The sequence below is a fragment of the Ambystoma mexicanum genome, chromosome 6q (genome assembly GCF_040938575.1).
Source record: "Ambystoma mexicanum isolate Mex_15411 chromosome 6q, UKY_AmexF1_1, whole genome shotgun sequence".
Lineage (NCBI taxonomy): Eukaryota > Metazoa > Chordata > Amphibia > Caudata > Ambystomatidae > Ambystoma > Ambystoma mexicanum.
This window is the reverse complement of record NC_090937.1, coordinates 778,857,904-778,884,459: the sequence shown is the minus strand read 5'-3', so window position 1 is coordinate 778,884,459 and position 26,556 is coordinate 778,857,904. Positions and strand designations below refer to the sequence as shown.

Here is a 26,556-nt window from a genome sequence, read left to right as displayed (position 1 = left end):
TCAAGCAGATATGGAAGATACAAATCCCACAGTCAGGACCCCAGCATCAGCACCTGCTGCTGCCTTTGGGTCGGTTTGCCTGCCATGGACTACGGCTGATGTTAGGCAATGGGGCCTTCCTCTGCAGCAAAGATTCTGTATCTCAAGGTGACTTCTCAAGAAAGGAACGACGCAGCGCGTGGGGCCCCTGACCACAGCAGACGCTGCCTGTCCCAGAATCTGCCTTGAAAAGATGGCGTGAGTGGTCACTGGAGGCCCTCACGGTCTGCTTGCCTTCGGAGGATGGAGTGCTCCCAGCGAGATGAGGTGCAGTTTATGAATGACGAAGCGCGAGAGAGCTCGCTTCTACTGGCTCATTGGGCTCTGTTCACATAGAAGACACCAGTGTAGACAGCGAACTGCCCTTCTGCAGAGTGTGTTTGCAGCTTTAGTTTTACCCACCTCCAAAATGACAGCCGCGCCATTCCATTTATCCCCCAAACACGCGGAGTAGAGGCAAGGGGAATAGATTGTACTGCGAGGGGCAAGGGCAGTGCTTTAAGTGGGATAGGTGCGTCGGGATGCATTATTCGGGGGAGGGGCCTAAAAAGGGTCACCTGCAGCCTCAAATCCCAAATAGTTAGCCAAAAAGAGGAGTGGTCTGTGTAATTAAATGAGCCAATCGAGTTTAACTATATGCAATGAAAGGGCGAACATTTTGGTAAGATGTATTTAAATATGGTTAATTGTGTGTACACACTTTGACCAAAGTAAATATATTCTAATATGCAACAGAGCGTGAAATCGAAAGGGGCCAGTACAACATGTAATCCCACAGTTCTTCTGAAAGAAATCAATTATTTGTACGTACTAATCAAAGGCATTCTAATGATAATACTTTAATACAATGTGTGGCAAAAATCAAACAATGTATTTATTCTCTTATACTTTCCCTTTCTTGTTTGAAAACGACCTAATTTCACATTTCTTTAACAGATGTTGTAATTCTAAGCATTACTGCATGTGACATGTACTGGGAAAGAAATATGGCGAGGGAGGTCAGTTCAGAGAGCCCCGGCAGAGCTCTGGCTCAAGGGAAATACTTGTAAACTGCCAGGGCTGAGCCCAGGCTAGCCCTGGCCCACTTAAAGCCCTTGGTAAGGGTGGAATATCGGCTGTGCTCGTGAAAAACAAGTGAAAATACTGTAGCTCATGTTTTTGCTCTCAGCAAAAATAAACTAGCACATTCACCAAATCCAGTACTACTGCTACCTGCCTACAGGATGTAGCTGGACATAGAGCAGACACATGGGGCAGAAGAGCCTGTGCCAGAGGCTTTGCAATGTTTTGCGCATGGTATATGAAATTGTGATTCTGTCTCTAATCAACGAGGGAGCTATTGTGTGGCGGGGTGGTATGGGATAGTGACCTTTCAGTGCTAGGATTAACCCGCAGAACCTGATGCAGGAATTGTATATTTAATGTAACTTTCAAAGGGTTTTTTAGAGAATGGACAGAACACCATTTGAAAAGGCCTGGGAAATGTGCGAATGGATACTGTGGGCCCAATTCACAAAGATAGTGTAGATATCTAATTCTCTGGCATGCCCAGCGCAGCTTATTCACAAAGAAGGCCTGCACATTTCATGGGTGCCCTGAAAATAATGCATTGACTGAGCGGCGACACTTAGGCAGTCATAAGATGCCAGTACCCAGGTGCCTTAAAGGGGCCTCTAATCATTAATAAGGGGCTTATTCACAGAATCGTTTTCTGATGGCAGAATCCCATAGGAAAACTCTCTGTGAATCAGGCCCTACACGTTTAAAAATGGAGGAAAGAAACGCTTTCTCTTTGAAGGGTAGCAATGCAAGTAAAGTGGCAGTGGTTGATAGCACCGGTGGGCCCGATTTAATGGTTTAAATCGTGTACAAGGAGGTCAAAAATGATCCTTTTTGCATTACACACCCTCCTCCTACACATGTTGCAAACAGGCACTAGGCAAAGCTTCACATGTTAAAGCATTTAAAAGCGCCCCCTTTATGGATCAGGATTGTTTTTAGCACTGCACGAAAATGCCCCTTTACACCTAATTTGCACGGTTTCACACTGGGCAAAGGGCGACTCGTCAGAACGTGCGCAGATTCCGATGCCCTTTGTGAATACGGATGCGTCATTGTATTGAAGAACGTGAACGAGATGATATATGATATGATAAGTCATTTACATGATATAAGTCATTTATAACGCGCCTGTACACAAGTGTTTCTAGACGCGACAAGACAAGAAGGGGGGGGGGGGCAGAAGTAGGACAAAACATCGATCTTAATAGGCTTTGTGTCATTCAGATTGCAAAAGTGTGAGGACGTGGGGGGTGCCAGTGGAGTGAGAAGTGCAGGGAACTCAATAAGTACTGCCGGAGGGTGGCTCATAAGTGCAGAGACAAGGGACTGTAGGGTTGCAGATACAGACCTTTAAGTGCCTGGGGAGCCCGGCGGCAGTGCGAGGGCAACTGGACATGCAGGAGCCTGGGCCCGAGTTTCAGTGGGTGGCCAGTGTGCTGAGAAGTCACGGACATCAGCAAGGGAGAGGACATTTTTCAGATGGCTTTGCCATAACTTGCATGGAAAAAACGTTTTGCGAATCAGGTCCTATCTTTGTCTAACATAGGCATCGAGTCACACTCTTTTTTCTTCTTAAGAAGCAGAGACACCATATGAAAGCTATGTACACATACAGCCTTCAAAAAGTGGAGAAAACGTATGAAATGTAGTGGGCGATCCTTCTGCTGCCAATTGTCAGCCATCTTGTGCCGGGTGACAGACAGTCCCAGAAGTCAAGTGTGAAACTAGTGAAGGGATGCAAAGAAGTAAATTCGCAGTACTCCTATTGTTTACATAGGGTGGTGGTGGGAGTCAGTCTTTAGCCCGTGCAAATGACCAGAGGGGGCGGGGGAGTCGGTGGCAAGGGAATGAGGGAACAGGCAAATCTGAGGTGCTAGAGGTCTTAAACTGTCCTACTAGGCCTCATTAACAATAATTATATGATGTCTGAAATGCAGAGGTGGGGCAGGACAAGGCCGGGGATGGTAAGTGGCAGTTCATAATGACAGAATCGCCAATGTAAATTACATAAATCACTGGCATGATATCAACTAGAAAGAAGAATAGAACACTGTGGGCCTGATTCATGGAAAAGAGTGCATTAATCCAACAAGTGCTGCGATCCGAGATCAAATCTGCATGAGCCTGCGTGCAGAATATAAAATGCGTTCCCCGCATATTCTGGAAAAGTCTGCACAAATTAACCGTATACACAAGTCGTGGACGGAATGCCCCCAACATGCCCTCACGCAAAGCAAAACCAGCCAGAACAGCTACCATTGCGTGGACCCTCGGGAGCGAATACACGCAGCCTTCAAACAGCGCGTGGGGTCTTCACCAAGCAGGCCTGCGTACAGTTTCACAGAAAGTATTTATTTTTCCGGTCAAACCGCGTGCGAACCCCTGTAACCAGTCCATGAACCCCGCTACACTCTAAACGCACCCACCTAAGCACGATCGGAACCCTGTCTGCGTGCACGCACCCCAAAATCTGACATGCAAGCTCACCTGCAGAGTTGTGATTCCTCCACACAAGTCCATATACCTACTTCCGGTGGCAGAGATTTCGAGGGCACTGTGTGAGCATTGCACAGGCAAGTGGTTGTGCGGTCACATCCATGAATATGCTTTGTCGTGCGTATTTGTTGGCATGCTATGGTCTACCTGCGATCTGTCCCTCGTAGCTCCCACTTTGTCTTGTTCTCCCCCATTTTGCGTGTTCCGGCCCCTACGCAGGCCACGCCCACCCCACGCATGGAGTCTTGCACAAGGCACTCGGCCCCTCGCAGAGCTATGCTGAGCCTGTGCAAACTCCACACAGGAAAAATCCTGCACAGTCGGTTCCATGAATCGACGAGCAGTGTTTCACAGGCAGTTTGACTTTACACGCAAATAATTCCATGAATTGGGCCCTCACTATTTTGAAGGAAGCTTTCATGCGGTAATGCCAAGGCCGTATGGGAGGGGGTAGGGTGTCCACACCACTGAAAAGGAACTACCCAGGTTCGTTTAGGAATTCTGGAAATTTTAAGATTTTTCATCAACGTTCTGGTAACTGGTGTCAATATTAGGATCAGGGAACCTGCCATTAAGGATACCTGAATTCCAGGTTTGCCCTCTGTGACTGCGTGCACGCAGTACATCCTGGGATGATAACAGGCCCCTAGGTCTAGGCCACAGCCTGTCCGCTTACTACCCTCATCTGGAAAGCATTCAAGGTTCCACTTCCAGAAGCTTCTTTTGGTAACACTATCTCCTGGTCAGCCCATGCAGGGGGAGGGTGGGGAAGGAGGTCACAGGGCGGGTGAGGCCGGGATTACCTTTTATTTGGACCCGTTTTGTCCATCCCTGCTGGGATCTCGTTAAACCGCTTTCTGTGCACCCACTTCCGCTGTTTACACAGGCGGGTAATTATGGATGTCTCTGGATACAGCTGGGAAGAGTCTGGCAGCAGTCCTCTAGATTGAACCGTTACTGCCCCATCACGGGACCAGTTCCAGGTGTGGCAGTCTAATGGCATCCGAGAGGGGGCTGGGGATGTAGGACACTGGAGCAGTACTAAGGCAGTCTTCAGCGTGTGAGCGTCGTATGGCGTGGGTAATGAAAACGGGCGCAGGCGGGTCTGTGGCCACTGATTCTGTATGAGGAGCAAGTGCTCCTTTAATTTGTTAAAAAATGAGAGGCCAAGTGAACATTTGCATTTTTTAAAAATCAACTACATGGACACTGGGGTGTGTAACAAGTCAATTACAGTCTGCACACACGTATGTCACATGGCTCCAGCCATGTCCTTAAAGTGGTTGGATAAGGATTCCAAGCCCGGTCCTAAAGGGGTAACTTCACTTCATGTTTTAATGACATTCATAAACATGTATTTCAATAAAGTGAATCTAAATAGGAATTAATTACAAAATCAGTGGTTATCATAAAACACGATTATTAGACCGAACTAGCACTATTGCAGCTCATTTTCTGCTGTATGGTACATGGTACAATGGGATGGGGCTTCACACACTTCCTTTTAAAAATGCCAGTGACGGCACTAGGAACAGCTATGTAGTATCGATTTGGATGAAAACGCAAAGTGAATACATTTTAAATATCATTCTTATGCCTAGTAGCAGCAACATTTTAAAGGATTGTGTCCATTTAACCAACGGCAGGACATAGGGGGTCCAATCTGTTGAAATCAACGGAGCTATGATAGCTCATTGACCTATAAAAATGGGTCTGTCAAGCCATATGGGCCTGGTGTTTTATTTACTTTAACACATTAATAGCCGCCAGGACCTCCTGTGGTTCTACTGGGGAGTGTAGATATTCGCTACTAGCTGTGGACAAAGTTGGGAGATCCACCTAGTTTAAATAAGCAATCTGTATCTCAGAATTGAGCAGGGTTGCCGTATATAGATTTGAATAGAACTTGTGTAATAGCTCCCCTTTCTTGCACCTCACCATGCGCCTTCCATTAATATCCAGAAATGTGTGAATGAAGGATTTACCCAACCTGGCACCTAAAAGGTTGGGAAGGAGCTTCCCTGGTTTGTTACCATGTTCACCATGTTCATAATTGTGACAAATCAACTTCCGGGGCACCAGTGGTCCAGGGATGAATATCAGTTTCTAAACCATCAATCAACCCCACACCACACCAGAAGGGATCCAAACAGATTGTAATACAAGTGAATTATAAGACCTCCTTGTCCAATTTTGGTAACGTGGATGGAACAGCAGGCTTATCTCGGCAAGGTCATGGATCGTTGGTAAGTTGCAACACAGCGAAAATACAATTATTACCCAATGATAAAAGGGACTGTCCAGTCAATGTTGTATACAAATATCGACTTAATTATTAATACAACAGACAGTTATAGCACACTACAATTACAACCCACAATGTAAGGAAATACAGAGGATAGACAGTTTCACAACGGAAAAGGATGCACTCTGGATACTGACAGAGGGTAGTTGGTAAAGTAATCAGTCTTACAGTTCAAGGTAATTTCGTTTCAACACCAAAGGGTTGTAACTGTCTCTAGGGGGCTTCAGAGAAGGACCACGGGGGCAGAACCACAATTTACCTGAAGCTGAACAAGTTCTTCGTGCTCGACAGCGTCAAGGCGGTTCCAGGGCGCTTTGTGGCCCGTGAGACAGAGTTAGTGGTGGGAAACAGCTGCGGGTACGAGACGGCAGGCCGTTCGGCAAGCGAGGCTGGACGGACGTCTGCAGGCTGTACGGTGCAGCGGCTCAGGACCAAGAATCGTTGACTCTGTGCTGGCTGGTGGATCTGGAGTGCTGGTCTTGGCATCTCGGACGGCTCTGGCGACTGCGGGGTGACAACAGTCAGCGGTGCAGCCGGATGCAGTTCAAGGATTCGACTATCTCGAAATTGTCCTTAAAAAGATGAATGCTGGATGATGCTTGTGTGGCACTCCTCCAAGCTTTTTCGCAGGGTTTGTGTCCTATCAAGGCGGACGGGCAAAGCTCAGGAGGGTGTTAGCAGGCAACAGCCTTGTCCTTTGTCCAGAGACCCTCCAGCACTTTCCACCTAGAAGGGCACGCTATGTGTTGGCTGGGTACCGGTTCTGTAGCTGCTGGATGGATCCCTTGAGTCTGGTATCTCCCTCTGTTCCCTGGGAGATGTTTAGGGGAGGGATCTTCTTGGAACCTATGCATTCCTTCACTGGCGGAAGATATAGGGCCTCATTACAACCTTGGTGCTAAGTGCACCAACTTTACCACCATGGTGTAAACTCTGTTTACACCATGGTGGATGGCGGATTTACGCCCCATTCCAAGGTGAGTGGGGCGGTAAATCCCCATTTCCCATTTTCCCTTCCCCATTCCCATTTTTGCCCCATAGGGCATAATGGGAGTGGGGAAGGCGCTAATTAGGCCGCCGTAAATTACGGCGGCGTAATTAGCACCATGGCAGGTTAGCGCCATGGATTTTAACGCCTGCTAAAAGCAGGCGTTAAAATCAGAATCAGGCGTTAAGGGTTAACGGTGGCTTTAACCCTTAACGCCTGAGTTGTAATGAGGCCCATAAGGTAGAGTGTACCCTCAGCTTGGGTCCAAATGAGTCCTTCTTACTCCTTGCAAAGTCTTCAAATGATCTTACCGGCGAGCGGCTCAGCCCTCTTTGAAAGCCAAACCGCCCCAGGGATTGGTGTAGGCCAAGCCTAACTTAAGTGAGCCAATCCTGTGTCCCCACCAACAATCTTCCGTGATGCTTCAGATCAGAATCTGAGCTCTTGACAACAGACAGGGTAAGGATGACAAGATATACTTCTAAGTCCCACCCATCTTCCTGTCTGCTGTACATCAAAGTGTCTCCCTAATTAACTGAGCACTATGTGGCGCTTGATCACAACGTGGGCCTCTTTTGAAGTAGGGGGTTGCAGGCAGACTTTCATCTCCTACAATTCACATACCTCCGTGCTCTGAAAGGCGTGGCTCCAGGCAGGACATTCACTGTCCTTTCATACCACGGATGGGTGTTAGTACCAAGTTGACACATTGTATTACAAAGAGATGTTGACGTCTGGTCTCCATTGTCATTTCGTGCACCCAGACCTTCCCTGAGACCTGCTAATTAACATTCTTCAGTATTCGCCACCACCAGCAAGGTTGGTTGATGGAGATGTAAATCTATGGGGCCATGAAATTCTAATCAGGCTGCCCACGGCCAAAGGTTTTGATGTACCCGTGGCTGTCAGGTGTCAGCTACACATGACAGGGGAGGGCGGCGCTGCTAAGCTGTGCCCTTCCAGAGTACATGACTACTTTTCTGCTGTGCGGTGAGCATGGAAAATATGTGCGAGAATGGCCCCACATATTTTCGGATGTTGATCTACCATCATTCATTCTTTTGAACAAACAAAAAAAGGCCAGGTGAGCGCACTCTTCCCGTGCGGATGGTGGCATCCCTCACAATAATATCCCTGTCATAGTCATATCAACATATGTTCTGCCTTCTGGGATCTCAAAAGGTGTAGTTGATTTTTGGAGGTGGCTCATTTTCTAAACAAACTTCTATAAGGGCTTTGTCAATAAGCTTTATCACATTCCCATATAGCCTCTAATAGTTGTTGTTCAGTGAGCCCTCTCAACTGTTTCAGGGCAGAATCACTGGCTATTATAACGCCCCTCACCACTGCTTTTAGTGAGTTCCCCCGATTAACTACAGAGGTGTCTTCAGGCAAATTAAGCACCATAAAGTCTCTAATTGTTTGTTTGAGGTCTTCCGGGAAGCTTTGTCCCTCAATATACGTGGTGTACTCGCCACAGCGGGTAGCGGGGGGTGTCATACAAAGAGACATTTGCTGAAAATTGGCTGTAACCATATTGTGGTCTGACAGTGACATAGGTTCCAGAGATCTTTTCGTTTTCTCCAATTGTTGCATTAGGCCTGCCGAGGTGAAAATAAAGTCTATCCTGGGGCTGATTCACGTATGTGTGAATAGTGTGAAGAAGCTTTATTAGTAGGGTGGCCTGTGCACCATACTTCCACCAGGTTAGGCTTAGTAAGACAGCATTTCAATTTATGGGTGGCAGTGCCAATTAAGGAGGATGCAGTTTCTACTGATCTGTCCAATGCGCCTTCCATAACTAAGTTCATAGCCCCCATTATGATCACGTCCCCTTCACACATGGATTTCAGTACCCATAGGAAAGAAAGCAAACATTTCCTACGATGCGGTAGGTGCATAAAAAAGAAGCAAAAGTGATCCTTCTGCCCCACAGGTTACCCTTGATGATAATATATCTTCATGTGGGGTCTTTTTTTTACTAGAAGACAATTGAAAGGCTGTGTCTTTGTGAAATAGAAGGGCTACACCCGCGTGTTTGCCGTCAGAAGAAGCTTGATATTGTACAGGGTAATGCCTATGTCACAATCGACGTTGATCTAAGTGTAATAGATGTGTTTCCTATAGGGCAGCTACCTTGATGTGTAGACACCCCACTTCTCTGAAAAGTTGTAGCCTCTTCTTAGGTTTATTTAAACCTCTTACATTAAGGGACCCCAATACGTCAGCCATATGGAGTATCCTTCTCCCTTCTCCCGGTCATTGCCCTTTGAGCCTCTGGTCTAATAGAGTGATTTAATTGCCATATGTAGTGTCTGTAGTTCCATCTACCATATATGCCATGTATCGTGTTCCCATGGTGAAAGCATCTCCCTGAGGATGTTTTTCTATACCTCGGCTCTGAAGTACTAATACCCCTTCTCCCAAAAGGTGTTGTAGTCAACCTTTGGAGTGCTATCCGCCCCTATCCTGGCGTCTCTGTTGGTAGGACCTTTCAGCTAGTAAACTGTTACATAAAAAAAGGACTCAGCATTCCATAACACAATCATGAGGCGTACCTTATCCCTCCCTCCCTATTTTAAACAGCACTCATCGCAGTTTGGAAGACTGGTCTCATGGGCTGAGACTACATTTAGTTTTCGTGAGATCTCCTGATCTTTGTTTCCAGTCACATTGCACGGTTTCATCTTGTAGATTTCCAGGAAGGTTTGGGATGATAGTGCTCCTGCTGTCTCCCTTTATCAAGCGTGTTCTCTTGAGGGGTCTCTCCTGCCTCGTCCACTTTCTTCAGACGAAGGCCCAACAATCCAGCGCCCGCTCTGATCGTAACACTGTGCGTATTCTACCCTCCATCTTGAACTGATGTCCCTTTTCCTTAGCTCTTCTGTGACAAGATTCATTGCTCTCCTTTTCATTAGGGTTGCCTGTAAGACATGGCTACTGCTCGCTCCAAAGGATATCCAATTCTTCTTCCTGGCCACTCCCAAAATTATTTCTTTTACTTTATAGCCATACTTTTTTATCACAATGTCTCAAGGAGGGCGTTCTCTGTCCGTTCTGACGTGACCCGTTCTATGCACTCTATCAATTTTTACATCTTTTTGCGGACAACTGGAGAGAATCTCTTTAAATAACTGGACCATAGATGCCTCAATATGGTCTCCCTTGGTTCCCTCCTTTAGAAATAATATACAATGGTTATCTCTCCTGGCCCTGCTTTCCAGGTCATCACACTTCATTTGGAGCATCTCAGTGGTTTCTCACAGCGATGCCAGGGTCTCGGTCATCGTAGGCAGGTAAGCCTCGATCCGGGTTAGGCTTCTCTCATTCTGATCAACTCAATGTTCTAGGGTCGCAATATCCCTTCTGTTCTCCCCGATTTACTCAAGCACTTGTGCATAGGCGCGTTATAAATGCTATATCGTATCGTAAGCATTTCCTTCCTTAGTGATGACATCTCCATGTGCAGTGAGTATTTAAAGTCTGGCGTCAGGGATTCGAAAGAGTGTAGCAGGAATTCAACTGTAGGCGGTGCTTTATCAGACATAGTAGACATAGCCTCCCCTGCCCCCACCTCTCTCTCAGTATGTTAGCCTGGGTTTTCTCCAGAGTGGGGGTTGTTTGGCAGGTGTAGTGAGGCAGGTCTGCATGCCTATTTATTTTGCTTCTTTTGTCTTCTGGGCCAGTTTTGACATAATGTCTGCCATTGCCACAATGACTCCACTACCCCAGAGCTCCTCTCCCCCTCAAGACACTAGGAAAGCGGGTCTCAATGACTCGTCGCCCAAGCGCAGCATACGCAGCCAGGGAGGCACTCAGCTTAAGGTGGTACTGCTCTTGTAGGGTAGGTGGTATTGCGGGGGCCCGCAGGATTGTGTCTCTTTCTGCACCTACGTCCAGTCCCTCCGCTTTCCCCACCAACCTTAATACAGTGCCTGTGTTGTATCCACGGACACCAGGACACTGCGTCTCTTCCTCTGCAAACTCTCCTTTTTGCTGATGGCACTCATCGCATCCTTCAATGCTCCACGTGACATTTAAAGGGGAAGTTCACTCAAAAATGTTATTGTTTCAGAAGATGAGCCATAATCCAAAATATATGTAAAACATATTTTTAAAGAAAGTTCCTATGTAAAATTTTGGGGAAATAAGGCTCAAAGTTTTGACATGGGGGCGTCTATTTTGTGAAATGAAGCAGCCTCCTCTGTTCATGTTAACCTCTGCTCTCGTGGCAATAATCAAGCAAAATCCTCCTACTGGGAGCTTTTGCTTACTTTCTGCCAGAGACCAGAGCCTAACACAACAGATGAGGCTGCCACAGTGTTTATAATTGCTGTGACTTTCTTTTTATGTTTCCTGTGCTCTCCAGGCCCAAGGGAGCACAGAAAACGTAGAGTAAAAGGCACAGCAATTGTAAATAAATCACCGGCGGAGACTTCATAATTACTGTGACTTTCTTTTGAAGTTTCCCAAGCACACAAAGTTTCCTGGCTCGGGGAGCCCCTGAGACTTAAAACGAAAGGCACAGCAATTATAAATACAACTCTGTTGTATTTATAATTGACTGGACTTTCGCTTTAGGGAAAGCAGGAAAGAAAAAAGAATCACTCAACAGCAGCACAGGGCAAGAAGAGGCCTGACAGCATTCTCTGCTAACCAGCTGTAATCAGCAAAAGCGCTCAGTAGGGGGCTTTTGATTCATTATTGCCCTGATAATATAAGCACAGGAGGCTCATGCATTTCACAAAATGGATGCCTCCTAGTGCTTGAAATCTTTGACTTTGAGTATCATTTCCTCAAAATTTTGCTTAGGAACTTTCTTTAAAAATATTTTTTATATATATATTTTATTATGCTCCATCTTTTGGGGCAATAACATTTTTGAGTGTACTTCCCCTTTAATGGTTTTGTGGACAAAATAGGGTCCCCTTGTGATCCTCTGTGAGTGGCCCCCATTTCTACCACTTAGAATTGGGTTATTGCAGCACTCGCCTTCCCTCAGCATCACTTTTTTTGATTTGACAGATATTTTCACCAACCAGTCAGCCCACCCGTGAGTCTAGTGCAGTGGACTGTCTGCAGCAGAACCAATATTATGGTCCTGCCATGTTGCTGCCAACCACCAGAATTGCTTGGGTTCGGCCAGAGCACTGGCTCACAGGAGAATGAGTCATGGTCTTTGCAATACTCTATTGCAATATGCGTTTGAGCATTGTGCAGCACCATTTCTGCCATTTTCATAGTTTCTTGGTGCTGCAGGATCTTCAAGTGGCACTACCATTGCCCTTGGAGAAGAGGGAGCAGGGTTCTCCGTGGGGTGCTCATTTCGGATATTTGTTTGAAGCAGTGGTTATTGCGCGTTCCAAGTTGATAATATAAATTGTTTGTGTGGTTGCCTGTTCTGTCTGGCAGAGCAGAGGTTAAGGAGATCCTGGAGAGCTGTGTTGGCTTATCTCTGTTGGGTTGGTGTGGAGTTTAGGGAAATTTAGTGTAGACACACAAGTCTTTGGGTGGTGCACGTTATATGGTGCTAGCCTGTGTTGTTTCAGTGCTGGAGTTATGTTTTGAGATGTCGGGGTGGGAGGCAGAATGATTAAGGTTTTTGTTTTTGCTATACTTTGCTCATCAGACTTCCCAACAACAGCTCGGAACATATTTTTCATCTTGGAAACATCACAGTTGATCCCTTTTATTGGTTTATGTCCATGTAAACATTGTTTCTCCATCCTTTGTGCCTTGTTATGTAACATTATTAGATGTAAGGCTAAGTCATGCTATGCAACGTTATGCTCTGCCATGGCACAAGTTCAAGGCCCAATATTTCTAGTAAGTTGCCCGGAACTCAAAGAACTCCCAACGGTAGCAACAGTCTGGCTTAAATGGGATTATTGTACAACAAATAACTATCAGCTGACAAAGCCAGCCCCACACCACATCTCATCCACACAGCATGACCGTGCTGGCATGTACCAATAGAAATATGTAAACCTATCATGTTTATGGACGGTGTCAGTGGCCCATGTACTTTAAATTGCATAATTTGCTGCTAACTTGGCACTGTTCTCCATAAACATTCCTTGGCGCAGAACACCCCGCCCCCCCAACACAAAAGTAAGCTAACCCGCCCCCACCATAGGGAGAGTTATCTCCCTCTGGAAGATTTGATTTAGTCGCACTCCTGATGGTGTGGGTCATTGAAGATCTCCGGCATGCACACAAACACACAGTGGATGTCCCGCCAGAGTGTAGTGCATGCGTTCAGCAGAGCCGCCACCAATGGGTGGCCAAGTGGGGCCACGGCTACCCTTAAAAAATGGCTGCCCACCGCACTTACTGTGCGGTGGGCCATTTATATGTTTGTTTTCGTGTGCCACCCAAAGATTTCCAGTGACCTCATCAGGCCACCCCTACAAAAAATGTCTGGGGGCGCCACTGGCGTGCAGTGAAAATAACTGATCTGTCTCTGACTTGGGGAGATAGATCAAACACAGCGCGTAACCAACCAGGCACGCTAACGGCCATCGGCTCTCCAGCAATTTAACTAGCTCGTCAGAATGAACTGAAAATGACAAAAATCAATGCTGCAGTATTATCCCTGAGATTGGGGGGGCGGATATTCATTCGGCAGGACACATATGCTTTAATTCTGAACGTATTGTCGATTCTCGGACGCATGTTTCCATTTGAGACCCTCCAGGCTGGAGCGCGAAATGATAATTTGTAAAGGCTTTCCATGGAAATGGCACGTGCGTGCATGGCTTCAGAGACCAGCACTATTTTTTCTTTCTAAAAGACCAAAAAGCATTGATGTCTTTAGTGCTCCTGGAAAACTCGGTGCTTGCGCTTTCAGAAGCAGACACGCTTGGCAGTACTGGAATAACACGGGTGTTTAATGTGGCCAGTGTGAATAGTTCAGGAAGCGCGCGCACTAGCCAATCACCGCAGCACAGACGTCACAAGTCCCAGGATGTGTTTCCCAGACAAGCCTCTGTGAGCAGTATGGCGGGCGCACAGTTGCCAAGGGATGACCGGCCAGCAGGCTGGTGTTGGGCTCGGCGGTGACAACTGGGCCGACCAGTGGGGCCCTATTGGCCACGGCACACACTGGAGGTCTGTTTCCTAAACCGCTGGCCCCCATCTCAGTTTCACTTGATGTGTTGGTTTTGGCAAATCTGCCTGCAGAACTACTGCTCCACAGCGCCAGGCTATAATTAGACATAACATACAAGCTGGTGTAGGAGCAGGGAGGCGTGGTCCCCATTTCCAGCAGGTAGTGATTCAAAACTTTTTAAAATTTTAATATAAGCCTGCTGACAGAATCGTGCATATTCATAAAGGAAACTAGATTAGTGCCAAAGTACTTTATTGCAATCCATCTTTTTGTAACGTTTTATAACACTAGAATAAGCATACAATGCATATAATTAATCACCATAGCTACTCATAATTGCCTAGTTGTGACATCCCAGTTGGCCCGCAATCCTCTAGCTGTGACATGGCAAATGTCCTATCATTTTGTAATCCTGTTGTGCTGATGTCAGTCAGCACTTGCTGACTGGGACAGACTTCCATAGCAATTGTCTGCAGCCTCTGGCTATCCATCTTCCCAATGGGGAAGGCGACTGGATTCCTGAAGAACTAGCAGTGAGCAGCATTTAAACGCCAAAACAAAAGGCAACCATCTTTTCTAACACTAGCACATTTGCGCAAGACCGAGGCATTTCACGGCTACTTTAACAGGGAGAACACACGCCAATGGTCATGTTGATCTAATCTAGAATATTATATCCCTGTCAGAACACTTGGGGGATATTTCAAGTCATCTCGTAGTGTTGAGTCTGTGTAGAGTAGGAGGTTGCAGACTCCTCAGCATCTTATAATCATGTGATGTTAATCATAACAAAAATGTTGTAGCACTAATAATGCATTCAAAATTAATAATCATCGTGCTATTATTAATAATGAGGAGACTAATATTAATAACAATGACTCGTTTTTTATGCTCAGTTATGCATCTGTACTGTTGTCTACCTCTACGAAGCACTCCATTGTGTACCTGTATTATTGTATACCTCTGTAAAGCGCTCCGTAATATGTAGTAGCCTTGTGTTTTTATAACATTAATAATGATTCAATTTTTTTGGCCCGTCAGGGTGAATGGCGATGTAAACCATATATTTTTCTACGAAGTAAGAATCTAAAAAGCCAATAAGGCAGCACACACATGCGCTGACTTTATAAGAAAAAAGTATAAAGCTAGACTGACAGGAGTGGTGGTTGTGGGCAGCTGTGCCTATTAAAGTTGGCTTTTAAAAGCTTATGAAGAGCACATTTACCAGAAAGTTTGGAAAAAAGACAACTGGGGACATCCTCACTTCCGTAACTGTCAAGATCATCACAGGAGAAACCCTCACACCTAACTCACCATATCCTCACGTAAGGTACTTAAAAAACCCATTAAATGGGGTTCTTATATCGCGCTTCATGCCGGAGTCCAGCCTCTAAACACAGGGCTTGGTGTCAAACCCATGCTGCTCATCGTTGGCTTGGTTCCAAGACAAGCGCATTGCCCCTGTGCTATCCTCCCAGCCCATACCATACACACTGAAAAAGGGATAGACACTCATCCTTCCAAAGAAGCCCACACTTAACACGGGTGAACTACCCAATGGTCGCCCCATCATGCATATAACTTTCCACGGGAATGTGATGAAAGGACTGTTGCCATCATGAAAGGATCATGCAGCACAACCTCCTACACGACTAGCGATATGGATGCGGAGCCTGACGCAGCGCATATATATCTATATATATATCTTGGATAGGCATATTCTCTATAGCATCATTTAAGCACATGACAAGATATCAGCCATATGCAGACAATACTCAACTTATTCTAAAACTCAAACACTCCTTAACTCAGCTCAACCAACTTAACAGCTGCCGTCCATCCCGTCACTCTTCGATCAGGAGAAAATGGCTGCAGCTGAATTAGTATAAAGTGGAAATCTTTGTCCTTGGTTCCCCGATGATCTTCAGTTACCAAGTATCTCACCTGGTGTTGCCATGTACCCAAACCCAGTAGCAAATCTTGCAATTCTTTTGAACTTCCTTATGACTCTCTCATATTCAACCAGTAATTGCCTGTTTTTTTGCAGATGAAAATTCTAAAGCAGATTCTCCCTTTCCTTCACAAAGAAGACCGAACAGTAATGGTGGCAGCCTTAATTAATACTTGTACTAATGTAGTTCCCTTGTGCAGGCCTCCCAGATCCTCTGTTAACAAGCTGAAGGTCACCCAGAATGCAGAAGTCAGATTTCCCCTGAACCTCAAAAAATATGACCATGCAATCTTTTCTAAACATGGTGAATATTAAGGATTAATCTTGTTCAAGACCTTATGTTGGATATGATAGTGCATTATGGGTCAAATGCCAGCCTATCTTCAAAATCTCATTAATGGGTCCACTCCTTTTCATTCTTTAAGAGCAGCAAATAAAAACGTTCTCACTGTTCCCAAGACACAATGTGTTTCCCTCAGTGATCATTACTTCTCCATCTTGGGTCCCAGACAGTGGAATGCCCTCCCTGAGAATATTAAGCAGAAGTCTAATGATCTTCTACTTTGGGGGAGTCTTAAGAGTTTTCTCTACTCTGACTAATCATGTTCTCACTTGACATTGTCATCTCTGCATTGTTGAACAGTGCCATGTGGCGATTAATTTGTGCAATATGTGCTTTAGAGAATATCTGTATCGCTCATTCACTCACTCACTCACTCACTCACTCACTCACTCACTCACTCACTCACTCACATAGACTGTTAACATCTACTATCCAAGTTATAAACAATGCCCTCCCTAGCACAAACAAAGGGACCCGTTCCTACTCAAAATCCTCACCACCTTCATGGGCTTCATGGGAGTAGTCCTGTGGTGGCTTGCCTCTGCAAGGAAGGCATGGTATAAACAGTAAGACAGACACAAGTGGCCAAAGGTCAAGGGTGTTTATTGAAGTTCAAATGGGTTTGAAAAACGCAGTCCTTGTGGTGTCTTGTAAAAATAAAAGGGCCTATACTAATAAATCTATTGCCAATCCTTACCTCTAAATACAAATACTGTGGGAAACAATGTTATGCAAAAGAAAAGTGTTCACTAATTTATATGTCAGGATATTCAAGCCGTTGGCTTCCCTTCCCCACGTTTTCAGCATTGGACAAGATGGCACACTCGAGTCTAGCACAGTCTCTGGCTTCTCTAGCACAAGGGTGCAGTTCAAAACTTCAACATCTGGCCTTCTGTGCCAAAGTCTCTTCTTTCAGAGGGCCCGATACAACAAACAAACAAAGTTCCTTTCCCTTTAGTATTTCACGTATACACAATGTTCTTAGGTGAGTTACTATTCACCTCGGATCCTCCTTCCCAGAGCTCAGATTTACTTTAACACAATGTTCTCAGGATTTTCATGTATCCAATTTCTCGGGTGATCACTGTTCAACTCGGACCCCCCTGTTACGCTCACCTGGTATCCACAGGGACTCCACCCAGCCGGGATACTCGTTGGTATGCTTCTCAGCTTTGCCCTGATATGGTCTGCGGGGAAGTTTCTGCCTGAAAATACAGGAGGACTGTGTTCAAGACTGGCCACTGGGGTAAGTATCCTCCCTCCACCCCTGTATGATTTCAGTCCCTCTGGCGCCCTCTCCTCACCTTGTGGTAGAATTAGGTGTGCTCTCCGTCCTGCCTTCTTTGCAGGGGAGCGTTGTCTTTAATGGGCGAGTGTGGTCCAGTTACTTCACTGACGCCGGCCCGTTTGATATTGTTCAGGTAGGTCTTATTGCTGTTCTTTAGTACTGTTGCTATCCTGCATGCCTTTCTTTGTTTAAAATGTCTGATTTTTCTCCCTTAGGTATGGGGAGCTTCAGAGCGGCGAATTGGCTTGGTTGAGCCCCGCTGGTAAATGATGGCGCATTAAGAGCGCTATGATGCGGTAAGTAAGCGCTATGCGCAGCGCTGCAAAGTCTTGCCTTTGCTAACCTGTGCTTTCCTTCCTTGTAGGTCGTGTTGTTCTTCAGCGCAAGTGGAATGTCCGGAGTGGTGCCAGCCGAGAGGCAACCAGCCAGGTAATCCTTTTGAGTAGTTCGTAATTTGTAAATGTCTCTACTGCTTTCTTTAATGTTGCCTCTATCTTCCTCTTTCAGGTCGTTCTGTCCGGGAGGCGTGCAGATTCGAGGAAGCTGTTCTCTGTAGCTGCGAGTGTTTAAAGATGAAGACTGCAAGTAAGTTGCTGCTGCTAATGATGTTCCTTTTGTCTCCTTGCAGGTTCTGCTTCTCCGAGGTTCGAGGGAATAGCTGGACACGGTGCGCGTCACGTTGCAAGCTGCAAAGTAACGCGAAGCGTGTTGTATTGCTCGGGTGTGGTTTAAATAGCCCCAACAAAATAGTCCAGGTAAAGTAGTCCCTAGGCTGCCACACCCAAAACACTAGACTGCATAGCTTGGTTCTTAGGAACCAAGCTATGTGGATGCCTCCATGTTGGATGATAATACAATAAAGTAGTTCCCAAGTACATTGTTTTTCATGGTGTATGAGCCTGGCGCCATAGGTGCCAGGACTGGCCCCATGAGGGCTTTTGAAGAGGATGTAGAGGCTCTAGAGGCCCGAGTCCTGACTCCACCTGGCCAATTGGTTTGCCAGAGCGGGTTTTGGGCGAGGGTCATGACACCCCCTCCGCCGGGCTCAAATCTGCTTTGACACAAAATCTTTAATCAGTCTCCCTCTGCCGAGCTCGGACCAATTTATTTATTGTAACACAAAACTTTAACTGTATCAAGATCGAAGACTTTCGATTGTGCACAGGATTTTTACTTGACCCATCGCAGGACCCCTTTGATTCCCAATCCTTTGGCACTCTTTCACTTTTGTCAACTCTCAGCTGGATACCTTCCAGAGACTTTTCATTGAGCATATACGTGGTGCTGGGGACTCTGCCAAAGGTATTCTATCTTTGTTTCAAAGTACAATCACTCATCTGCATTTCAACTTTACTCGCGTTTGTTATCACACGCATTTCATACAATGTTAGTTCCAGTGCTTGCCATACAATCTTGCCGCTTGCAACCTTGGCTTCAACACAGACCGGTCTTGTATAGGTCTCCCCAATTCACCGGCTGTGTTGATTTCACTGACGCTGCTTTTTCGTTGGAGCCAAGGACAGTACCACAGCAGCTGGCGGTTCTCCCCACCTTAAATATCGACATGGAAGGGCTTTGGGTACCTCAGACACACAATGCAGGATTCCTCAGCCTGGTTTCCTGGTCTTACTCTTTCTATTCTCGAGGCTTCGTGAAAGTAACTGTTCCTTGTCAAAAAGGTCAAGGGACCTTCCCTCCTTGTGACCCTTGGTAGGATGGGGTAAAGGTGTTACAGGGAAGTGGATCCGGCGTCTCACCATCCAGTGTCCCACACACCAAAGACCCCTCATCCAGGTTTTCCTCCCGCACTGCTCCCCCTCCAGGAACTGGATCCAAAACTGATGGCTGTGTTGACCACCTGGATTACAGATCCCTGGGAACTAGTGTGTGAGACACCTTCTGGTTTATCACACCTCCTACCTCTGGAACAGACACTAATCTATTCCAATCAGTCTCAACAGATCCCAGCACTGCACAGTAGCCCGCAGTGTTCCACACTGCTCAACCCTCTCTTTTCATCTTCAATATCTTCAGAACTCCTCATCAACACCAACCTCCATATACACCAATACGCAGATGACATGCAGCTTTAACTAAAGATCAATTGCATCAGCAACATCCATCAACTCAAGCACTGTCTGTCCCTCATGCAAGTCTGGACATCAACTACTTCCCTGAAGCTCAACCCAAGAAAGACCACATTTATTCCCCTAGGAAACCCTACCAAGCATACCCAAGTCCACAAATGGCTGCCAGAAAAAGCCCCACAGATGCACGGCCCAGCTGTCACCTAGTGGAAAATCTCTCCTCTTTATCTTCAACTGTAATCTATCCTTCACCATGCACAGCGCCAAGGAGATGCAAACAGCACTGTGCCAGCTCACTCTCCTCTTCAGAGTCAAGCCTCCCATCCCCACCCTGAGCTTCAGAATAGTCATCCAAGCCCCGGTCACCTCATACCTGGACAGTGGCAACGGTCCCAGATAGCCAGCATAGCCCCTCTGAACGCCGGCCAGCATGCATCAGCACACCTCATCACAGGACTTAGAAAGTTCCACCACATCTTCACCATGCTCAAGAAGCTGCAGTGGCTACCCCTTCAAGCATCCATCATGTCCAAGATCACCTGCATCACCTACCTGTCACAACCCAAAGACCATTCAACCTGGTCGATCTCACCATCGGTGGAGGCCAATGCACCACCAGAAGCCACAAAATCTCTTGACTTGAAAAAAAGAACATCAAGAGGGAGAAATGGGAAAACTGCCTTTATTTGTGGTTGTCGCCTTTGAATTTGCTCTTATGTTATAATGATGCCCTCATCTTTGCAAGAAGCTGTCTCCATTGCAATTATAAAATGCTCCTTCCTTCTGGTACACACAAGCACACCACTTTAACAATACTGTTCTATCCTGCACAATCATAATTCAGAAAAAATGAGAAAAAAGATTATTTGTGTCCAACACACAAAAGATTTAACTGTGACTACAAAATCTGACCTATTGGCTTTATCAGTGCTTGTTTTGTGTGTGTCTTAGTGCTTTCTGTTGACCTGATTGCAAAGACCGCTGGGCACACTTAAAGCAGTGTAGTTTTTATCTCTTCCAAATGAAACATCTCTTTCTCCCATGAATTCAGTGGAACCATTGGTGTGATGCTCCAATCTCGCAAACACGTCAATTAAACTCGCTGAACTACATATGGAAACGCTTTGTGGTGATGCATCATCCCATGACACCGGCCCTGCCATCTGTTCATGACAGCCTCACCCACCGCCTGGCATGGAACAGTACTGCGACATAACAAGAGGCTGCAACCTGGGAAATCCCTGGGAAAGAACAGCTTTGCAAATTGGGAAATACAATGTTTAAGTTATGGAAGAAGTGAGATAAACATCGCGATGTTGAATCACTTCGTGGTCACGTGTGATTGGTGCTGCTGATTCGGCCTTTGAAAAGATACATTGGTTTCAATTCACCAAGGCATCGTATACCAGGATGTTAGGTGCACATTCATTTAAATGTAAGCAAATACCTAATTTATAATAGAGACTTGCACGTGTTGGCTGGCTTCGAGGCAACAAGATCTGCAGCCTGCAGCATGTTGAGTCAATGAATACAAACGTAATGACAGGCCGAACACCTTCCACTGAAATTGCCGTTTTTACATTTACGCCCCTAGGGAGAACCGGCTTCAGAATTATTATCTGCAAAAAACTGGTAATTATTAGTTTGATAAATCAGAGAGAGGACGCTCTTAAGGAAGACCGAAAGAACTCCAAGATTTCTTAATGGGCTGGGTCACAGGGCAACGCCAGGCAGGTAAGTTGGTAACTGACTAGCCAGAATAACCTGTTTGGTACTCATGGGTCGATCAAGGTTCAGAATTTCCGCTTTAGACTCAGCCAACTGCAGTCAATTTCTTCTAATCTAAGAGTGGATGGAAGAAAGGCAGGTGTTAACTTGGTTGAGCTGAGTTGGGGAGTGTCTGATTTTCAGAAAAAGCAGAGGGTCATTACACATGGCTTCTGTCGCATCCTGTTGGGAATCAGGATACACTTTGGTCGTTGGCAGTGACTCAAGCTGTACTCTATCTGCTGGCATTCTGTAAATAGGCTGATTCACAAAAAATAACAAGCATTGGCAAAGCCTTATAGGTTTTATTTTTAGAATCGTAGTCTTCTCGCGTCCCTCATATATAAATGATGAAATCTTACACATTCTCTTGTTTGAGATATTAGTGGTGGTCAAATAAGTACTCATAAAATCCAAAATACCACACTCCTTCCAGGACATGCTTGTCCAGTCTAAGTTTTTTCTTTGTGTTCCGGGACTTGTTCTCCAGGATTTCCCAGATAAATCCACTATCACAAGTGCCCATGTGCATAAAAACAAACGGGGCTGGACAACCATCTGCCAAATGGAACAGGTCATGTTAGCACGCATGAGCACTTGCATCTGAGATCTGCATGATGCATGAATGGAACACCAGACTGACTGACCGTCCATGGTGTGGCAGCTAACAAGAGTAGTGGGAGCGTTGATGCTGATGATGGGTGCTGTGCTAGTCTATTTATCATTCTGTAACTTGCAGCAAACTGTACATCTCAAGCCCTTTCTTAACCTCTTGAACTGTGCCACCATTGCCAGGACAATCATTGGGGCTCGTTTGGACTATTGTACAAGCTTCTTGCAAGGCATTGGTAAAAATGAAATGGCCCGTCTACAAGTGGTCCAGAACAGCGGAGTCTGCATTGTAGAAGGCCTGCAGAGAACTGACCACGTCTCCAATGCAGTGGACTGTAGAGTCACCTATTGAACCCTTTGCATCAGTCATAAGTGCTTTTGTGGAACAAGCCCCAGGTAACTTGCTGGTAGACTCTCCTGGTTGCCTGCTCGGAGAGTTCTCCACTCTAATCATTCTCATCTGCTGCAAACCCCCAAATCTAAGCTGTCCATTGTTACACACAGGTCCTTCCCGCACTCTGCACCCAGATGTTGGAATGTCTTACGTCCTGATTTAAAAGCATGTACCCGGTTTTCCACTATCAAACAGGATCTTAAAACTGCACTCTTCTACTACTCCAACATGTTCACTCTTGCCCCTTGGAATTAGCCTATTCCGCCTTGGTTATCTGTTATGATTTTATGTGTGTGCGTCATGTCCAGTGCTACTATGCCTAGGGGCCTATGTTTATGCGCCTTACAAATAAAATAAATAAATAAGAATATTAAAAAACATTTATTCCCTTTATAACTTTCTACCTACAGTCCAATTCTCATTAGTACCTGCTTTATTACCCACATAAAAGAGAAATGGTAATGTTTGTGGGATTAGATATACAGGACTGTTTTTGGTAGCCCTCTGCAGTGGTGTGTTGCACAGTTCCCCAGAAATCAACTTTACATTGTAACCTTTGCCTGAAATGTTCCTTTTTCTGTAGCAGCAAATCTTTAGGTAATTGATTCATTGATCAGTCAATGGTAAAGTACTCTATTTGGCAATAAGGATCGGATCATGATTTGCCCCCTGTTGGTAGCCCTGTTGAAGTTCTTCTGCAGCATAGAAAAAGCATGCTAATACTTCACGAGCAGAGTCTTTGGAAGGTAATATTAATGGCAAGAAATACTTCCTAGCATTGCATTAAATGTCTTGCTTATTAAGGGTGTTGGAGCCCTAGAGAGTACATGGTTCAAATAGATTGTTATATGGAATTTCCCCCACCCAGGAGCTTCTACTGCCATGCTCACAAAGGAGAAATATCAATTTGGATATATATCTTTTCCCACCCACAAGGTCAGTCCAGCACAAAAATGTTAGGCAATTCTCCTCTGAACAACAGCACCATCTGCAACCCCTGACACGCATTTCGGCCTTTTCAGTCCTCTTCAGTGAGGCAAAGCTGAACCTCTCTTAGGCACAATGAGCAAGGGGTCCACATTAGGATAATCCTGGGTTACTTGGTGGGACATCCCAAGTTTTACAAATTAAGCAAGGGTGTGGGAGTCCCTCTTCTGAGAACAAACATGGGTCAAATACCCTGTTCTATCGGATGTTTTCCACTCAACAGGGTCTACAACCATGTTTAAGCTCACAGCACACTTCACAGAGGAGAAATACTCATTTGCATATCAGTCTGGTCCCACCTACAAGGGCAGTCCAGCACCAAAATGCTAGGCAAATCTCCCCTGAAAAAGAGTACCAACAGCAACAAGCACATACCTATTTCTTTCAGCTGGTTGTGTGATTACCTGGATCACGTTGTAAAATAGAAAGGCCAGTGTTATCCACTGAGAATTACAGCTTTGCCCTGATGTAGGATCTTTAATCCAAAATGCATTGGTCATTTTATTTGTCTGCTTCTTTTTTCAACCTCATGGATGATATGGATGAACTAAAATGACTTTTTTGAAACCTTTGGAATGTTGAGGTTTTCCTATTCTGAAATGTCATTGACAAATTAGCTTGATTTGTTTTATAACCTTAGCCGTGAGTACACATTACCTGAATCAATTGCTCTGGTCATTTATTGTGTTATGTCTACCCAACAGGGCCTGCTCGGGGGCTGTGGTTCTCTTATTATCCCCTTTACTGAGTAAAAACCTCCCCACATTCTATTAGTGGTGATGCCTATTCCCGTTCTACTACGAAATACTTCCCCGTCCACACCACTGACGCTCCTTGGAATCTTGTAGACCATGACTGATTGGAATATGCCACTAGTGCCTCTTTCTTTCTCCTTTATTTTGGAGGTCCTGGTATTTCTCAGTGTTAAGAGATGCACACCAGTAGCTTGATTTAAGAATAGGTTTACTTATGTCTTATGCCCATATATCCTGGCCAATCCATGCCTGCTTCAACTGCTTTACCTGTTTTCATTCTTATTCATGTCCCTGTTAAACTACCGGGCAATCCAGTTTGACCTCCAGGTCTATAGTGTAAGATACAAACTACACATTTAGAACATTCTCCCCAAATTCTATCAATAATAAATGGCTTCTATTGTTTGAAGTTAATTTTCTTATTTTAAAGCTATACAATCCCACTGTGAGAAATCAAGGCAATGAATTGTAAATTAGTCTTTAATTGGTGGTCTTTTTATCTAAATATTTTAAATTCATTTTCTGTAAAGCTTTTCATACTACTAACCAGCGGGTGATAAAGAAGTCTGGATTGGCAGTGAAACCTCCTGATGTATTTTTACTAGTCATTGTATTGCCTATTGTCTGAAATGTGATAATACCTGAAAAGGGGAGTATGTTTCTAGATTTTCTGTGGAATCGGGAGGGTACAGCCCGATGATAGTACTCTATATTTCTGCAGTAACTATATTGTTGATGTATCCTTTGTGTTCTGGACCAGTCCATTCAGCTGTCACGTAAAACAAGCTGTCTAAAATCTTACACGTTACCGGTTCAGAATATCCTTAGTAAATGGCATCAATAAATCATTTCATTTTGGGTATGATTTGACTAAAAGTCTTTTTTCATGTCCTTCTCTTTGTAGTTTTGCGAGACTGTGAAGCGGATCATCCGGGACCAGCGCAGCGTCCTCGCTTCAGCATTGCTGGGATTGGCCTCCATGCTCTGCTTAGGCCTAGGACCTTCCACTACTCTCCCAAGCATCCTTATCCCTTTCTCCCTCTGGATGGCTGGCTGAACACTCCTGCAAGAAATCTAAAAGGATTGTACATAGCATGTAAAATAGTTTATTTATGAGAGAAAATCCTCTATGATTATGGTGTAACTTAAAAGAAAGGAGACTTGTGATTTTGAATTGCCTTTATTGACATCGTTATCCCGAACACAATGTGTACAACATGTCCTACTGTGTAAGGAGCATTGCCAGATAGCTGTCAAATTTACTCAAAGAAGGTTCTACTTTTAATGGACCATCTATGCATTTGGAAAAGAGTGACATGCCCCAAAAGACATTTTTTGGTATTGACTCAGTCCCACAGAAATCTGCTTTGTATGAAATTCGTTTTTTAGAGACAAGCATTACATGAACATTTTACTTACTAAGTGTACCATATAATCCGTAAGTGCTTTACCAAAATTTCACTTTTTTACCTTTACACATCCCAAACTCAACATCTATGGGCTTTTTAAAGACCTGCACACACAGAGTGATATTTTATCATCAAACTTGCTTGTTTTAAATGACAGCATGGTTGGTTGATTTGATAGTCATTTACAAAGATAACATTACCCTGAATGGCTAACGAGGGCCTATTTAAGATCCTACAATAAAGAAAAGTGAATTGAAGAGTGTGCCTTTTTGTTTTACTGGCCTGCATCTTCAGGTGGAACGTCTATTTCTGCGTTTGCACCCCACGACTCTTAAAAACAAGAGGACGCATAAATGAAATTGCTGCTTTTTACAAGAGTGTCAGATGTGGAAAATCAGAAGGTAAATATAGCATGTGCGTGAGGTTGCATGGTTTTTGGCAGGTCACCTGAAGGAACACAATCTGTAATGAATGTTTGCTTTACTACAATATTCTAGACACCAGGGCAAACCAGCCAACCTTGTGGAAAAGTCATATTGTGAACTGGCTCTGCAACTAACTTTATTGAACTGCCAAATTATAATTATGGGTTTACTCTGAAAGGGGGCTATACAAATCTTTCTTCCTCAAATGTTTGCCTTCTCATATTGAATTGGGTTTCTAGGGCTCACGTGTGAACATATTTTGTTTTATGTTCTGTTGACTAGGCAGAGAAGGAAACATACATGAAACACATATGCCATCTCCCCTTTCCCCCATTTGAGATCCCTACTTAGATCATAGGGACGCCCAACACAAGCTCAACTGTGGGTGCCTTGTAGGTCGTTTTCTAATATGCCTGTTAAGAAACTGTGCCAGCACTCAAACATGCTTCATTTAGTGGATGTGAATGATGATCTGGGAAGGACGTCAGGATTAGCGGCACAGAAACAACTACTATTAACCAAAGAAAGAAAAGACTC

At 45.0% G+C, this 26,556-nt stretch overlaps 2 protein-coding genes across 2 annotated transcripts in view; both read left to right on the top strand.

Annotated features, from left to right (window-relative positions):
- LOC138516302 (lecithin retinol acyltransferase-like) overlaps positions 1-25,851 on the top strand; it is a 367,954-nt gene extending 342,103 nt beyond the window's left edge. The window contains exon 3 of the mRNA XM_069631314.1: positions 25,090-25,851. The gene's annotated coding sequence lies outside the window, so the exon portion shown is untranslated. The remainder of the gene's footprint in view (positions 1-25,089) is intronic.
- LRAT (lecithin retinol acyltransferase) overlaps positions 1-25,851 on the top strand; it is a 30,239-nt gene extending 4,388 nt beyond the window's left edge. Inside the window, exon 2 of the mRNA XM_069631313.1 lies at positions 25,090-25,851. Within this exon, the coding sequence (XP_069487414.1) occupies positions 25,090-25,242 (153 nt within the window). The 3' untranslated portion in view covers positions 25,243-25,851. The remainder of the gene's footprint in view (positions 1-25,089) is intronic.
- Positions 25,852-26,556: the final 705 nt, after the last annotated feature.